Source organism: Tupaia chinensis, unplaced genomic scaffold (assembly GCF_000334495.1).
Source record: "Tupaia chinensis unplaced genomic scaffold, TupChi_1.0 Scaffold000305_1, whole genome shotgun sequence".
In the NCBI taxonomy this organism is placed as follows: Eukaryota; Metazoa; Chordata; class Mammalia; order Scandentia; family Tupaiidae; genus Tupaia; species Tupaia belangeri.
The window spans coordinates 1,685,576-1,704,137 of record NW_006159795.1 but is presented as its reverse complement, the minus strand read 5'-3'; the positions used below and the strand labels follow the sequence as shown (position 1 = coordinate 1,704,137).

Genomic DNA, 18,562 nt, shown 5'->3' with positions numbered 1-18,562 from the left:
ATGCAGAGAAAGTAGACACAAAATGGAATAATATAAGTTTTATATTTCCTGTCTGTTTTGTCTTTACTAGAAGCAGTTTTATAATTTTCCTTGATTTTTTAACCTTTGTAAAAATTGTAATCCCTAGGATCTAAGTGTCTTTTATAGTATATGTAATTAAGAAAGCTAAGACTGTCAAATAATGCAGAACAAAGAGGTTTCAATAAAAAATACAGCAGAGTTTAATTTTATGCAGAATTTACTTGGTTAACAACTAATCACTTGATAAAACTATATATAATCTTAATTTGTATTTTCAGCATCCACTGCTTGCAACAACCAATATTTTTAGTTTGAACATCTGCCTTATTTTACAGGGCTAATGTTAATGCAACAGATAATTTTCTATGGACTCCACTCCATTTTGCATGTCACGCAGGTCAACAAGACATTGTTGAGCTGCTAGTCAAATCTGGAGCTTTAATAGATGCACTTTCTATCAATAACTCAACTCCTTTAAGTAGAGCCATTGAAAGCTGTAGACTGGATACTGTAAAATACCTACTTGATATTGGTGCTAAATTCCAGCTGGAAAATAGAAAAGGTATGTATTCATATTAGAGATGATTAAGTTTGAAAAAGAATTAATTTTAGACTCCAAATTCCTTTGGCTTCTGTTCTTATAGAAGAACATTTTCCCTTGGGTTACTGGTGCCAGCACAAGCCAGAGTTAAATGTTAGGGAAATTTGTTTCATACTTAGTGTTTCACATATTATTGGTGTTGAAGAGCCAGTTCTTTATAATGTGTCATAAACTGATACTCTTGTAAAAACCAATAAAAATTATTCACTGGAAAAGTGAAATTGTAAAAAGCATAAGTTATAAGCCAAAATGATTTTTAATCATTAGATTCAAATGATAGAAAATCATTAGATTAAATTGCTATAAAAATCGTAAACCCTTAGTCTGTTCTTCCTTCATTGTGGACTAGTAATGATTAGTTTGTGGACTTGCACTAGTCTGCAGGTTGAACCTTGAGATATCACACCATTATGACTGTTAATCCCTAATAATTGGCATAGTTTTTTTTTTTTTTTTCCTGGAGAGGTTTTCGCTATAGGTCGCGTGCGCTTGCCAGACAGACAGAGAGAGATAGAGAGACAGAAAGCGAGAAATCACCCACCAGGGAGGATGGTCATACCACAATCCTTTCTCCTCCATTCTCCTCTCGGGATCTTGGGCATGCACGCACACGTGCCCGGCGTGAGTTTTAAGCCACCAGGTCCGGGACGTGAACCGCGGTTGACTATGTGGGAGTCCAGCGACATAGCCATTACGCTAACTGCTAGTTCCCAATAATTGGCATAGTTTAAAGACTATGTAAAGCCTAAGTCAAAGACTTTAGGTTATAGTCTAAAAACTATGTAGACTTTGGATTCCATATAAAAATGGACAAAATCATTCCTAAACTAAGGTTTCCTCATCTCTGGGAAGTAAACAGGTTACCTATCTGATATCATAAATACTACACATAAAGAATAAAAATATTTGAATAAATATATGTATCCCTTGTTTGGAGTTGTCATTTTCTTATAATGGGACTTATTGCTTCCTTTGGGTCTAAGAGAGCGTTATTATCTCTGGCTGCTGCAAACTGCCTCTGAGTCACCAGTGGTATAGCACAGGCCTTCCTGATGACAAACACAGGTGAGATAATATTCAGATGTCTATCTAAAGCCCTTGTGACCACCAGCTTCCCTAGGCTTTTGGAATTTGTATCGTTGTATCACAAGAAGGAAAAAATAATGCAAAATTATCACACAAAAGGAAGTTTGCACAACGCTGGAAGAGAACTGCCAATTGGATATTCAAAATAAAATATGTTAGAACCAGCATATGGCGTAATGATTATGTCACTAAATTTCCATGGAGTCAACCATAGTTCAAGTCGCAGGCCCGGCAACTTAAAACTCATGCTGGGTGTGTATGCATGCGTGCCCCAAATCCTGAGAGGAGAATGGAGGAGTGGAAGGGATTGTGGCATGGTCATCCTCCTAGGGAGTGATTTTTCACTTTCTGTCTCTCCAGCAAGTACATATGTACGCTATAGTGAAAATCTCTCTCTTAAAAAAAGAAAAAAATCTGCAGCACTAATATTTCCAATCAATTAAAAAAAATAGTCAAAAATATTATGATAGATGTTAAGTTTTATAACAGTATGTGTTCCTGGAGAGGTTTTCGCTATAGGTCGCGTGCGCTTGCCAGACAGACAGAGAGAGATAGAGAGACAGAAAGCGAGAAATCACCCACCAGGGAGGATGGTCATACCACAATCCTTTCTCCTCCATTCTCCTCTCGGGATCTTGGGCATGCACGCACACGTGCCCGGCGTGAGTTTTAAGCCACCAGGTCCGGGACGTGAACCGCGGTTGACTATGTGGGAGTCCAGCGACATAGCCATTACGCTAACTGCTAGTTCCCAATAATTGGCATAGTTTAAAGACTATGTAAAGCCTAAGTCAAAGACTTTAGGTTATAGTCTAAAAACTATGTAGACTTTGGATTCCATATAAAAATGGACAAAATCATTCCTAAACTAAGGTTTCCTCATCTCTGGGAAGTAAACAGGTTACCTATCTGATATCATAAATACTACACATAAAGAATAAAAATATTTGAATAAATATATGTATCCCTTGTTTGGAGTTGTCATTTTCTTATAATGGGACTTATTGCTTCCTTTGGGTCTAAGAGAGCGTTATTATCTCTGGCTGCTGCAAACTGCCTCTGAGTCACCAGTGGTATAGCACAGGCCTTCCTGATGACAAACACAGGTGAGATAATATTCAGATGTCTATCTAAAGCCCTTGTGACCACCAGCTTCCCTAGGCTTTTGGAATTTGTATCGTTGTATCACAAGAAGGAAAAAATAATGCAAAATTATCACACAAAAGGAAGTTTGCACAACGCTGGAAGAGAACTGCCAATTGGATATTCAAAATAAAATATGTTAGAACCAGCATATGGCGTAATGATTATGTCACTAAATTTCCATGGAGTCAACCATAGTTCAAGTCGCAGGCCCGGCAACTTAAAACTCATGCTGGGTGTGTATGCATGCGTGCCCCAAATCCTGAGAGGAGAATGGAGGAGTGGAAGGGATTGTGGCATGGTCATCCTCCTAGGGAGTGATTTTTCACTTTCTGTCTCTCCAGCAAGTACATATGTACGCTATAGTGAAAATCTCTCTCTTAAAAAAAGAAAAAAATCTGCAGCACTAATATTTCCAATCAATTAAAAAAAATAGTCAAAAATATTATGATAGATGTTAAGTTTTATAACAGTATGTGCTATTTTAATTCATGGGATTTTAGACCTAAATCTATCATAGAAATTATCTGGTCTCTCTTGTGAACTTCCATATACTATTCATTTGCTTTCATAATAACCCTTACTACCACATGCTTAAGGCTAACGTGCCAAGTTTGTTTATAATTAATCTGTTTATTGAACTTTGAATTTATATTTATTTTTCAAACAGGGCATAGTGCCATGGATGTTGCAAAAGCTTATGCTGACTATAGAATAATTGATTTGATTAAAGAAAAGCTAGATAACATGCCAAAACCAGCAGAAAATCAAAAACTGAAGGGCAAGCCACCTCTTAAACAGAAGACGGAAGGCACTGAAATTAAGAAAGAAGAGGTAAGAAAAGAGTTAACTAGAAATTAAGGAGGAAAACAGAAAAGGCATTTATAGGACACAGAAATGGATTATTATCTATTGATGATAATGTGTTTTGTATCCTTGACTGGACTGATGTGTATTCATGTCATGTAAATTCAAGTCACACGCTAAGTTATGTATGATTAAATGTATAAAATTTTAAAAATTCAAAAAAATCTAAAAGGAAAGATATACAGTGATTGAAAGAAATAAACAATGTGGGAGAGCATTTCGTTTAATTTTGTTTTATCTTTGTTTCAAGAGTAAAATTGAGATGTTTCTAATCTCCTAAAAAAAAGAAGAAAGAAAGAAAAGAGTTAACTACCCATTAGTTCCTAGAACTCCTCAAAATCTTGCTGGGGGAGTGGGTGGCATCACTGTTTACATATTATTACACACTATGGGTAAAGTAATATGCAATGCATACTCGTAGCACCATCATATAGTAATGTTACAGAAATACCTAGCAAGAAAATTCCTATTAGTGAAGAGTCTAAAAATTGCTCATTGCAAATAGAATCCACACAAAAATCAAATTTATCCAGCCAAAAACAACTAGAATGTTGGATATGGATATATATATATATATATATACTGGATATATATATGGATATATATATAGATATATAGATATATAGATATATATAGATATATATATTTGTTCCTAAATTGTACATAATTGATGAGATAGCCAGAGAAAGAGGGTAATCCTAGTGAGGAATGAAAAAAAGAAAAAGCATTATTTTCCTTCATTTTGGTTTCATAACGTTTTATTGCTCACTTTACTTACTTCCAATTCCACCAAAGAATTTTAATGACTAACACTAAACTCTGGGATATGAATCTATTTATAACTTGGGTATTCTGCACAATGACTTTGGGTTTTAAATGTGCCACATTGACTGTTCTTAGTAATCTGAAGTGGTTTAAGTACCTCTAAAATATCAAGAAAAGATTGAAGTTGTTGCCCATAAGGATTTCTATGACTTCAAGATTTGCCATTGACTGTGCATTCCAGGCTGGATGTTTCTTTTGGGAAATTGGAGGTTTGATGGAGATTCTTGGCAGACACAGAGCAAGAGATGGAAGTTAAGAGGAAAAAGCTTTAATGTCATCAAATTGGAAAGAAATGCTAAATGTAGCTAGTAGGAAATAGATAGGTGAAGGGATTGTAGGCAGACAGTAGAAAACTATAAGCATGGAAGATATTAGTCAGGATGGCAAGAACTAAAATACATAATCAATCAGCTAAAGCTCCTATTACATGCACCATTATTTTAATAGGAGTCCGTCCTTCTGATTAATGAGTGGCCACAGGTCAAGGATGGGTATCTTGAAGGCTTTTGTTATCTGAATTGTGATACTATAAACTAAGTAGTGCTAAGCAGGGCAAATAAATGATCTCTTCCTTGTATCTCCCTAGCCAAAGTTATAATATCCTATGTATCTCAATTATAACTTCTTATAATAGCGTTTTTAGTTTTAGTTTTTGTTTTTTTTCTAACTACAGAGTGAGACAAAGATAAACAAATAATATTAAAAATGACACATCTTTGCAACTTACAGTTTGGGGTTTTGGTTTGTTTTTGTTATTTCCAGGAACCATTTTCATCCATTTATGCTGTACCAATGGTATCAGAGGAAAAGGCACAACATAAAGATAATGTGGTTTATCTCAATTCATTGATCGCCAGTGGTTATACCAAAAGAGTGGATATCACATTTATTCCACGACGGGTAAGTATATTTTGGAAAATTTTTTTTTGGCAAGGTTTTTGCTATAGGGTACGTGCGTTTGCCAGAGAGACAAAGAGACAGAAAGCGAGAAATCATCCCCCAGGGGGAATGGCCAGGCTGCAATCCCTTCTCCTCCATTCTCTTCTTGGGATCTTGGGCACGCATGTACACACGCCAGGCATGAGTTTTAAGCCACCCAGTCCAGGACTTGAACCATGGTTGACTACATGGGAGTCCAGCGATGTAGCCATTATGCTAACTGCTGGTCCCTGGAAAGCTTTTCATAGCATAGCAAAACCATAATGTCATTCTTCAAATGCCTTCTATACATATCATCAAAACAAATGTCCAATGTTTATCTTTCATAATTACTGTCTGTGCATGTCCTTTTGTCAGGACCTATGACTTTTGACTCAAAGCTTTCAATATCTGGTTTCCTCTGTTATTATTTCTATGTCAACATTTAATTTTTACTTGAAAGTCTGAAGTCTTCTTTGGCCAACGGCATTTCCTATAGCCATTTAGTCATTGTGTCTTTTGGATACTTTTTTTACTATTTCTCAGACCCAACTCTTCCTCTTCATAACCACTACTATCATCTCACTTGATAGTTTTGTACTAATCAAGACTGGATTTATTCAGTAGCCTCCTAAGATATTTATAGTTAAAGAGGTGAAGTCATCTTTGGGAGAAAAGAGTTGTCTTTCCAATGTATCAGAACATGCTGAATAAGCAGCTCTTATGCTAACTGCTGGTCCCTGGAAAGCTTTTCATAGCATAGCAAAACCATAATGTCATTCTTCAAATGCCTTCTATACATATCATCAAAACAAATGTCCAATGTTTATCTTTCATAATTACTGTCTGTGCATGTCCTTTTGTCAGGACCTATGACTTTTGACTCAAAGCTTTCAATATCTGGTTTCCTCTGTTATTATTTCTATGTCAACATTTAATTTTTACTTGAAAGTCTGAAGTCTTCTTTGGCCAACGGCATTTCCTATAGCCATTTAGTCATTGTGTCTTTTGGATACTTTTTTTACTATTTCTCAGACCCAACTCTTCCTCTTCATAACCACTACTATCATCTCACTTGATAGTTTTGTACTAATCAAGACTGGATTTATTCAGTAGCCTCCTAAGATATTTATAGTTAAAGAGGTGAAGTCATCTTTGGGAGAAAAGAGTTGTCTTTCCAATGTATCAGAACATGCTGAATAAGCAGCTCCCCCTGCTTTTTGTTATAAAAATAATTTTGACTTACACATAAGACATAAAGGTAGTAAACCCAGGTCATTGAATCTCTTTGCTTTCCTATTTGACATCCTACAAATGGATAGCTGCTGACCAAAGAGTAACTGCTGAAGAAGTAATTGAAGAGCATTTTGAATTAAATTTTCCAGATAGTCATGTCAGAAATAGGAATGTTCATATAATCTCTAATGTCATGGGGGTAGGGTTGTCTTTAAATTAAAACTACAAATTGAAAATGGTCTGGGTTGAAGCATATCTATTGGCTGTTCTAACTACTTGACTGTGGCTATTTATTTAAGATTTGGAGTCCTGAAGCCACAACAGCAGAGCTGATCAAGAAGAGGGAATTACGGCGAGAGAGGTTTACTTATGAAGTGGACTTCGAGGATTTCATGATGCCTTTTCAGAAGAACATTACAGAGAAAGCTCGAACATTGGAAGCTGCCTTGAAGATCTAAATCACAACACTGGCTTATTGGGGTAATTATATGCTCTGAGGCTCAGGGACCAATTTTTGGAGAAAGTAAATATTTCCATCAAAGCAATTCATGCACTAGAAATTTGTTACCAAATATTTCTTTTTGCTTTAACAATTATAAACTTGCTGAGCTCTCTAGAGAGGATGTATTTCATTTTTCAATGAATGTTACGCCATTCTGGATAAATCCGCCAATCCGCTTTAAGAATACAATGGAACACATGGCATTTAGGTAATAAGCATTGACAAGATGTACATCATTATGTCTATTTAAATATACAATTCTAGTGAAAATTAGTGAAAACTATTTAAGATTAGGAAAGAGAAATCATATTTAATCCTTTAAGTAATGAGTTTGTTTTCCAGGCATGATTATAAATTATGTGTGTTAAATATCTTGGATCAGATAAACTTGTTTGTTTGTTTGGTTTGTTTTTCAAATAAACTTTTGCCATCTCCAGCAGACACTGTTAGTATGCCACAATTTCTTTTTTGCCCTGAGATTGGCATGCTTACAGGCCTGACTGCCATATGCCTTAGGTATGACACTTAAACTTGTACATAGGCAAAAGTGCCTGAGAATTTGTATCTCCATGGAAGACGCTCTCAATAGTGACTGAAGATGCAGTGCATTAACACCCCCAGCTCCCTTACCTTTGTTAGGATGTGCATACTCTCACGCCTAGAGCTCTGTTGTAGGAATAAGATCATATTGCTCATGGTGGTGATTAGATAACAAACCCTTCATTATGGGTTTCCCTTCCCTGTCTCACTTTTCTCTTCCCCTGCTCTAAACAAAGTCAACAAATTATAGATGTTAAATTGCATCTACACAATTCCTTCACAGGAACGTGTAAGATTAAGATTTGATCAATTTATTAGGCACTGTTTTCTAAGAAAGTTGAGACTTAAAATCAATCTTCTCTGGAGATGTAATACTGAGTTAAAAGCTAGTGGAGGCACCACCCATCAGTTTTGGGCAGGAGTTTCAAAATATCTACAGGCCCCATGGACAGATCACATTACAGCTCTGTTAGCCTTAAACAGATGAAATACTCTTCCTTTAAATTCGTCCCTTTCCAAACACAGAGGCATATTTAACAGTAACCAGTGGGGAAGAAAATGGAGTGAAAGAGTGAAGCTGCTATCCTGGGTTACCACTCTGGGGACTCCAAGACTGAGTTGGGGTTGCTTATAAGCTTTGTACTTGGAGCCTGGAGATTTGCTATTAGAACTAAATTTTGTTTGTTTTATGAGATTTTGGTGTGTTCGTTTGTCTCTCAGTATTATTTTATTTTAACTGAATTTTAGATTTATGGAAAAGTTGCAAGAATTTTACCAATAAGTACACCCTTTACCTAAATTATCTAACTGAGAACTATTTATCACAGTTGTTTTATCTCTTTCTCTCACTATGTATGTACTTTCATTTCCTGAACTATTTGAGTATCAGTTGAAGACATGATATTCCGTACCCATAAATACTTTAATGTATATTTCCTAAAAGCAAGGAGATTATTTTATATAGCAACATTATACTTGTCAAAATCAGGAAATTAACACTTTAATGAAGTATGTACTCTATAGACCTTATTCAGATTTTGCTGTTCGTCCCAATAATATCCTTTATAGCAAAAGAAAATCTCAGGTGATAGGATGTGGTCAGTTGTCAAATCTATTTATTCTCTCTTAGCTTAGAACACTCTGTGGTTTTCATAGCTTCATATATAAAAAACAAAATTCCTCAATTTAGTTTCCTTTATATTTCCTTAAGAATAAATTCAGGTGACACATTTTAGGCAGTGACATCACATATATGATATTGCACCCTTAGTACATCCTATTGAAAGGCAAATGATGTTCAGAGACCATATAATCTTTGTAAATGTTAACCTTTGGTTAAAGTGATATATATACCTGACTTCTCCATTACTGTTCATTCTTTTTATACTTAAAATAAAGTTAATTTCTTTTGAATTGAATAATAATTAGATCCTCCAAAACGATGTAAATTTCTTTTTTTCATTACTTCCACCCACTAATTTTAGCATCCATGGATGATTCTTGTCTGAAATAATGCTTACAGTGATAGAGGCCATCATTTTGTAAATTCATCATTCTTTGCATTTCTTAGTTGACTTTCTACCACTGGGCAGACCTTTCTCATCTTTACCATTAGCTTATGTATTTAAATCAGTATGAATGTAAGCATTTTAAAAAGTTATTTTATGGGTTATAGTTATGACTAATTCAGAAATCTGAAGTTAGTATAACGATTATTTTAAGAAAAAATATATTCGAAATTCAACATATGTGGGGGAGGAGGTGTGGTGCTTCTCACAGCTTTGCTTATCTGACTGAAAGCACCAACTTTTGGGCTATGAGATTGCCATCAATTCCTCTCAGGGCTAATCTACTTCCAGAAGGCGGAACAAAAACACACTTACCCTAAATCCCTTCTCTAGAGGAGTTTTATGTCCATCAAAGACATGGAAAGATCACTTAGACCTCTACTAATAAGCATTATCACAAACTTTCTTATCTATTTGTTCTCCTGAAAGCCACCTATCTTTCTAAAAGCTATTTTTTTCACATAAGTGCTTCTCCCCCTCCTTTTTCATCTATTAAGAATAGAGGTAAACTCCAAACTCCAACTATGGCTTTGTGTTACTCATCACCGTGTTCTCCAATATTTAAGCCATTGGACTCACAAAGAAACTTTTTTTCTCCTATTAATCTGCCTTTGTTAGTTCAATTCTCAGACCTCAAATATTGAACCTAAAAGGATAGAAGAAAAGGTTTTCCTCTCCTATAGAATCCTTTGCTATCATGATTTATTTTAATGCTCAGATTGTCCCTGATTGGTCCAGTGGAAATCTTTCAAGTTAGCTCCTCATAAGAAGACATTTGGTTTCCGTCATTGACTACAGGACTCTTGCTTTCTTAAATATGAGGGAACAAAGAAAATTAATCTGTGATAAAAGATTTTTCAGAGGCTTTAACTTTCCATTTTCATTCTAGTGAACTCTACAATTTCTAAATGTCAGTTTGATAGAAAGTAGCATCCTGTGATCACCTTCTACCATTTGCAAACATAAACTGAGGCCAAGTGTTAATGTCAGGTTCTAGCAATTCTCTTTCCCCACATATGAAATGTTCACATTAATTTTAACAACTCAACAACATGTTTGAAGGATAATTGATTGTATGAGGGGGACATTCAAGTGACTGAGTATATCTGGAGTTGAATGCTAAACCCAAACATAGCAAAGCCAAAGTTCTAATGATGGCCTATAAGAATATTAGTGCTGTTTGAAGAGTGTCCTTAGACCAACAGCATCAGCATCACCTGGAAGCTTGGTTCTGACCCCAAAAAATTACAGTGCAGTCTCAAGCAGAAAAGGTAAATCAGAGAAGGCACAGGGATGAAGAACTCACATCTGGACAATCAGAATGGCAAAGGTTTATGAAAGCAGAGAAACTCAAACTGTCAGTGAAAGTGATTTAAACATGTAGAAATTTTATCGTTATATTTACCTAGCTTATAAAGTTCTGAAAATAGGAGAAAAAAGAGCAATACCTATGTGTTGTGAGAACTAATTACTAATGACAGTAGTAGTAATTCCAGTGGATAGTAGCCTAAAATTTGCTCTTTTGTCTTCAGAACCTAATTTCATCTAGAGTCTACTTGTTAAGTAGTTAGTGTCTTAGATTGAACTCTTCAGAATTAGAGGCTGGGGCTATAGTACAAGTGATTGACTGAGGGAATATTCCTTGGAGAAACTTGTCAGGGCATGAGGAAAGCAGGGAAAATACCATAGGAAAGAGGAGGGAGTCAGCTGCAAGTTGATTCTATGGGGAGTTATGGACGGTGAATTGTACCAAGTCAGTTTTCTTACACTAAAGGAAGGAAGCTGGGCTGTTCCATCTTCCATCTGTCAGTCATTGCTAGCCCTTGTTGGGAGAAAAACATCACAAATATCACCTGTCTGACTAGTAAAGCAGCTCTAAGGGCAATCTTCCAGAGAAGGTGTTAACTCAGAGCTACCAACCACAGCAGCTGAGCACTGCATGGTCCAGCTGGCACACCAATTGCATCCACTACAAAGGACATACTTTTGTGGACAACATTTGGGTGCAAAACTTCAGAAGATAACTCTTTATGATTATTTTGCATATCATGTTTTCTCTTTCTTTTTTTTTTATTTACCAAAGACACAGAAAGGGAAGATGAGAAAGCAACCCCCATGGAGAATGGTCATGACACAATCCCTTCTTTTGCATTTCTCCCCTTTTCTCAGGATTTTGAGCACACATGCACACTCACCCAGTATGTTTTTACATAGGTCTGGATTCAAACCTCACAGCTGGCATTTGGGATTCAGCCACCTTAAGTATCATACCACTAGCTGGCTCCATACTTTCTCTTTAAAAAGAATACAGCATCTAAAAACTTCCAATCATTCTAACTCAAAGAATAGAGATGGAGGTGAGCAGTAGGTGGTATGTTGGTTGAGGTGCTAAACTTCCATATGGCCAACCATGGCTCAAGTTCTGGACCTGGTAGCTTGCTCTCTCTCTCTCTTTCTCTATGGTGAACACACATGCCTTACAGAAAATTAAAAATGATAATAATAAATAAGATTAAATAATTTATAAAAAAATAGAGATGAAGAGCAAGCCAAACAGTAATGAAAATTGATTCAGCAGCTACTTCAAAGGAGAAATCAATTTACAAATCTCATCAGCGATTTCTGTTTCTTCAAGCTAGAGTTGAGCATTATCAATCATTGAAAATTATAAATATGAGAGGCAGATTCATACATCTCATGCACAGGATAAGGTGATTTCTAATTAGTACAAGTTAATCAGCCCCAGGCAAGTCAGTTTAACAACTTTTATAAATTTCGCAATTTAAGAAATTCACTATGCATTCATGAAGAGTACCTGAGAGAGCCATCAGCCTGCTCTTTGTTTAAAGAAGGGTAGGGTGAAAAGGAAGGGGGGAAATATCAGATGCCTTCTACACACAGGCATCAATTTGAAGCAAATAGTCTTTTAAACCATGGTATTGTCTTAAAAACTATTTGTACAGTATGAATTAGACTATTAGGAAAGTGAGTTTTTCTATGAAAAACTGCATCATGACTTTCTCAGTACCCCAACATATTTTCATGGGTTTGTGTTTAACAATGAACCCTAGGGGAAACTTAAAAATGAAGGTAGATGGAGTGCTTGTATAGGTCAAATAAACCCATGCAGTCATTCTTAGATCCTTAGATTGTTATTATCACATCACAAATCTTACTTGGGCCATAAGGAAGACTTAAATATTCTGTTAATATTCAGGCAGTCACAAGACATTTCTTCCATCCTACATAAATAGTTGAATATTGTGTGATGTGTAATGTGTGCACGTGTATGTGTATGTATGTGTTTATTCAGGACTAATAATGATGGTATTTCCCTTTCCTTTTCTGTAAATAAGACTTTGAAGTCTAAGCACAAAAGATTTTTTTCCCATAGGATTTTAGTGATTTTATAAGATGATTTGAAATATCCATATATTTCTCTGAGTTGAGATGATTATTATGTTTTTATTAGGACGTATAGGATCCAGTTATGGTTCCTACCACAGGAAGTTGGAAGTAAGATAAATAAGTACACCATCATAACAATTAAATAATGAAATCAACACTTAAAAATGAAATGAGCCATAGACAAAGTATTACTGATAAGTCTGAATGAATCCTAAGCTAAATGCTTTGCATAGCTAAAGAAAGAAAACATCCACCCGAAAGAATTAATCAGCAACAGAGTCATCACTAAATGAGAGCAGACAGGCAGAATGTGTGTGTTCAATATTCTGTCTCAGATTAGGACCTCTAGTCTATATAACATATGTACCTTTATTATAGATCTAGACCTTTTATGCTATCAAAGACTAGCCCCACTAGAATACTGAATCAAGCAGCAACCCTCATGCTGCACACAATGTGATTTCGTTCATTCATTAAACATACAGGCGGGATCTTCAACAAGTTCATAGAAAATGTGTATTTTGAAAAAACTATGCACAATTTTTTCGCACCAAAATAAAGTTATGCTTTAACTGCATTTTCCCACAAACTTTTCTTTTTAGGTTTTTACCAAAGGGTGCATGTGCTTGCCAGAGAGAGGGAAAGTGGGAACTCACCCTCCAGCAGGGATGGCCACACCACAGTTCCTTGCTGTTCCCTGTAGAGCACCACAGGGGAGTGCTTCTCCAGGCAGTATTTCCCAGGCTTGAGCACTGTCTGGTTTCCAGCTGGATTCAGAAAACAGGAGGCACTATAAGAGATATTAGAGTAATAAAAGCAGAAGAGAAGCCAGAGTAGCCTTCCCTCTCCCTTTTTGCCTTTGGCAGCATACCAGGCAAAAGCTCCCAGGTGTCTGTCTCCCCATGGCTCCAGCTCTCACCTGAAAATCCTACTAAGGTTCCAGCCCTGGCCCCTAGGCTCTGATAGCACCACCTACTCCCTCTGTCTCTGGTACTTGGGATAATACTATCCTCCTTTTTTGTTAGAATCTGGGCTTCCTCTTTGTGCCCTTGTTGCCTCCTTAGCCTCTTCTATCACCTGTGCTACCAAATCTTCACATTAACTTCTCTTCTGTAAGAACTCAGATGATTTCTTTTTCCCTGGTTAGATCCTGATTTACTAGCATCAGGCATTATAGCATGTCAGGAGAAAACAGAATGCAAAACCAGGCATGATCTCTGCTCTCATGGAGCTTATACCTTGGTAAAAGAGAAATATTGTAATAGAATAACCATAAAATACATATGTAACAGTTATACGGGACTGGATAATTGACTATTATCTCAAGACTTGCAAGATCCCACAGCAAACACTACATAAGGTTTCAATACAGATGAAAGATATGATACAGTAGTACGGAGAGCACAGACAATCCCACAGGGTCCAAGACTTACAATTCCCCCAAGTTTATCCTTAGTTTCTCAGGACAGGATACACTCTATCTCCAGCTTAAATACTATCAGGATAAATGTGAGCTCAAGCACATATTTATTGAGGGGTCCTTTATAGCCACTGGCTGTGTAGCTAAACCAGGATGGGTAACCTTTAAACCAGGTGCAATCAATCTATAATGCCTAAACAGTGTAGACAAGCTGATACAGTTTGCCCCCAAGAGACTCTTGAGGTTTGAATAGTACATTACAATGTACTGGCTAGGACATTTCATTCTTAACTTGACCAAACTTCAGATATCCCAGGAGACAAACAATTCTATCAAGTATATTGCAAGGTACTTGCACTACCTTGTGCCACAAACTTACAATATGAGTCAAAGAATCAGGTAAATTCATACCAGAGAAATAGTATTTTAGCTCAGATCTGAAAGATGAGTAAAACTGGCTCTGATGGAAGGAAAGAATCTGGTGAGAATAACTGCATTTTGCAGGGCAGCCCCATCCTGGGAAATAAAATAAAGGCATCATGATACGGATATAAATAAAACTCGGGCAAGGGAGGAGGCCAAAGCCAGAACCTGCAAGGATTTATAAGGCAACCGTATGAATTTGGGGGGAATGACTTGTTTCCGTTCAATTCAACTGACTCTTCCTTCACCCTAGAAATCTCCTTGACTGAGCACCACAGTCTTCTAGTGTTCTCAAGATTCTTTGTAGGCCATCCTTTCTGTATTAAGACTCTCCATGATAACCAATTTAATAACAAAATAATTATTAAAACTGAGAATTCTTTAAACTTAGAATTTTAAGAGATGGATTGACCAAAATAACTCAAGACAACTTCACCAAGAACCATGTCTTTCTCTCCTGTGCTTGGCACATCCACTCAGGCACTCTCTTGTTATCTCTGTTCTGCTCTAATCTCAGCTAGAATGTTCTCACAAGGTAGTAAAAATATGCCCCAGCAGCTGCAGACTTCAATACTGCAAGAATCTCTCTCTATCCCAGTCATTATGACCATATCTTAAGTCAGGCCATTGAGAAAGTGACCAGGGCTTTTGCTGGATCAGCTGATAAAGAGTACTTTTCTTGCTCAGGAAACAAATCATTCCCCCCAAATTCAATTCTTTACATTCTCATTTTTCCTGTGGTCTAGCTACATGTCACTGCCAGAGAATCTTTTCAGAAAGTAGCAATGATTATTTCAATACTCTACTTACAATGGAATTAGAATACCTTCAAAGTTCTCATTGGTCTTAACATAAGACAATGTATATGAGCATGGCCCATGGGGCCCTGAGTGGTCTAGTCATATACTTCTCCAATTTCCCCTACTCCCCAACATCAGGTTCCTAAACAGTCTGCTATACAGTTTATTTTATTTTATATACCATGCTCAAAACTTCCACTGGGTTGAGACCAGCAGATGGTATAAATGGCTATGTCACTGGATTCCTATGAAGCCAATCATGGTTTGAGTCCTAGACCTGGTGGCTTAACACTCACGCCAGGCGTATGTGTGTGTATGTGTGTGTGTGCATGCCCAAAATCCCAAGAGGAGAATGGAGGAGAAGGGATTGCAAGGGGAGGGATTGCCATCCCCCCTGAGTGGTGATTTCTCACTTTCTGTCTCTCTGGCGAGCATTCGTGTCCTATAGCAAAAATTTCTCTCTAAAAAAAAAAAGAAAAAAATAGCTTCCACTGGGTTTTTGCATGGCCTACACTCTAAGCCAATCCATTCTTCTCCCTGTTCTTTTTTCTCTCCTTACCTACTAAATTTCCATTCATTTTTGTTCATTTTTTGTTTTGTTCTGTTTCGTTTCATTTTGCCAGAGGGCATGTACACTAGCTACAGAGAGATGGAGAGAACTTCACGGGGATGGTCATGTCACAATCCTTTCTCCTCCATTTCTTCCTCCTGTGGGGATTATGGGCATGCACACATATATACTTAGTGTATTTCTCAAACCCCTGAGTCAAAGACCCAAACGGTGCAGACAACCATGTGGGATCCAGCCACCTTAAACACTGTGCCATGAGCCAACCACTCCTTTTTTGTATCTCCAGGAAAATCATCTCTTTTTCAAGGAAGACTAAATGTATATATTTAGATCACAGCGTAAGTTTCTTTGCAGCACTTAGTATAGTTGCAACTTTATCTTTGCCTGGGCAATTACTTAAATAAAATTTAATTGTTTGACATAATTATTGTTATGAACGAATGTTCCAAACTATAGCATATATTTTTCTGACATCTTGAAAAGATTACAACATAATCTAAGCTGAAATTGTTTTAAAATTAAAACTAATCATTGTGCATGTCTGTTTAGTGAAAGAACACATCACATGTGTTCTTTCTCAGAGCCTCATCACAAGCCAAAGGAAGCTTGCTCTCCTCCTACTTCTTTCTACTAAATTCTGTTAGCTTTGCCCTTTCTCAAGTGCTCTAAATGGCTGCTTAGGGCCAGCTCCATAGACTGGTGGGTAAAGGAGCCAGACCCTCCACAGTCAAGTGCAGTTAGAATCCCAGCCCTAGTGGCTTTAAAACTACATTCTGCACCTGTGTTTGTGTGCCCCAAATCCTCTCAGCATGAGTGAAATGGAGAAGAGCCTGAAGCATCAATACTTTCCATGAGGGTGCTTTCTCTCTGTCTCTCTCTTTCTCTCTCTCCCTCTGCCTACCTGATGAGCATATGTGTCCTCTGGCAATTAAAAAGGGGGAAAAAGAGTTAACTAAGCAAATGACTACTTATAATCACCATCCACTGAGAGAAAACTCCTTCATGCAGTTGGTCTCAGTATACATAAACACTGTCCACAATTGAGAAGAAGTTAAAGGACTGCAAATTAGCACAGAGAAGTAGTGTTAAACACCCTTTGCACATGATCTTGGAAGAGTTTTTATTTTCTGAAGGGGTTGGGGTGCAGAACTGGCAGAATAAAAACACTGTATTTCATTTGTCATCAGATAAATGTACTCTGGAGCATTAAAATTACCTCTGCAATGTTAATTCCTGATTGTGCTCATGTTGTGTGATGCAACCACAAGCACATCCCCTTCCATTTTCCTGTGTCATGGACCCACACAATTACAGAGGCATGAGCTGGTTGACAACAAAATCTCTAATGCTTCCTACAGCCTTTGGCTTTTCATTTGATAGTGTGAGTCGGAATACGCCAAAAACAAGAACAGATGTTATTATCCAAGCCATTTGATAAGAAATGTCTGACAAAAAAAGGAAGATGTACTTATTGATTCAAATGTAGTCATTGGTTTGGTGGTTTTCCATGTCATCCTTCCTAGTTATAAAAACATCTTGAATGGAGAAAAATGTTCTTAAATTTTTTATATCTCATTCTAAATATCAATACAAAATGTGTTATCTTTTTAAAGGCTTTGGCTTTTCTTTTTCTTTCTTTTTTTTTTTTTTTTGGCTAGAGAGTGCATACACTTACCAGAGAGACAGAGACAGAGACAGAGAGGAAGCAAGAAATCACTCTCCAGGGGGAGATGACCATGCTGCATATCCCTTCTCTATTCTTCTCCTAGGATTTTAGTCACACATGCACACACACCTGGTGTGATTTTGAAGCTACCCAGTTGGTACTCAAACCGTAGTCCCTGTGGGAGTTCAGTACTTTTAACCACTATGCCATCTACTAGTCCCCCTTTTCAGTCTTTTTTGGGGGGAAGACCAAAATAGAGAGGAGAAACTCTTTTTATGAAAAGTTCTTTTCTTAAAGAATTATTTTATTTAACTTTATTTATTTATTTATTTATTTATTTATTTTTGGCCAGAGAGGGACAGAGGAAGAGAGGGAAAGTGAGAAAGCAAGCTGCTAGGTCCAAGACTCAAACCATGGTCGGCCATGTGGAAATCTAGCGCACTTAACCACCATGCCACCTACCAACCCTGAGAGAAGAAACATTTTAATTTTCACCTACTTTTCTGGTGTTTCTGTTTTCTCATTTTTACCTTTAGATTGGAAATGTTTGCAAAGCTTAAAAAAGAGTGAAACATAAGTTGAAACTTTGGAGAAATCACCTAAAATCTTCTCTTGAAAACTAAAAGTCATTCATTTCATTCAGCCAACATTAAGCATCTCCTTTTTTCAGTCAGTGTCCTGGGTACTTGATGCAGAATGCTGACCAATGAAGAATCACTGCCTCCTTGGCTCCTACCATCGCAATGAGAAAATAGTGATTAAATAAATGCAAATATAGCATTGTCAATTGTGATGAAAGCTATAATGGAAAAACACTGGGTGATGTTTTGGGTTGGGAGTCAGGGAAGTCCTCTCTGAGGAAAGGCCTCATCTGAAACCTAAGAATGGGTAGAAGCTGCCATACTGGGAGGAAGGAGGAGGAAGCCATTTATATGTGAGGCAGCAGCACTGTGAGTGCAAAGGCACT

General features: G+C 37.0%; 1 protein-coding gene across 1 annotated transcript in view; it reads left to right on the top strand.

Moving 5' to 3' along the window:
* ANKEF1 (ankyrin repeat and EF-hand domain containing 1) overlaps positions 1-7,245 on the top strand; it is a 30,453-nt gene extending 23,208 nt beyond the window's left edge. Inside the window, exons 9-12 of the mRNA XM_006150916.1 lie at positions 357-583; positions 3,522-3,685; positions 5,306-5,443; positions 6,997-7,245. Coding sequence (XP_006150978.1) covers positions 357-583; positions 3,522-3,685; positions 5,306-5,443; positions 6,997-7,155 — 688 coding nt within the window. The 3' untranslated portion in view covers positions 7,156-7,245. The remainder of the gene's footprint in view (positions 1-356; positions 584-3,521; positions 3,686-5,305; positions 5,444-6,996) is intronic.
* The last annotated feature ends 11,317 nt before the right edge of the window (positions 7,246-18,562 follow it).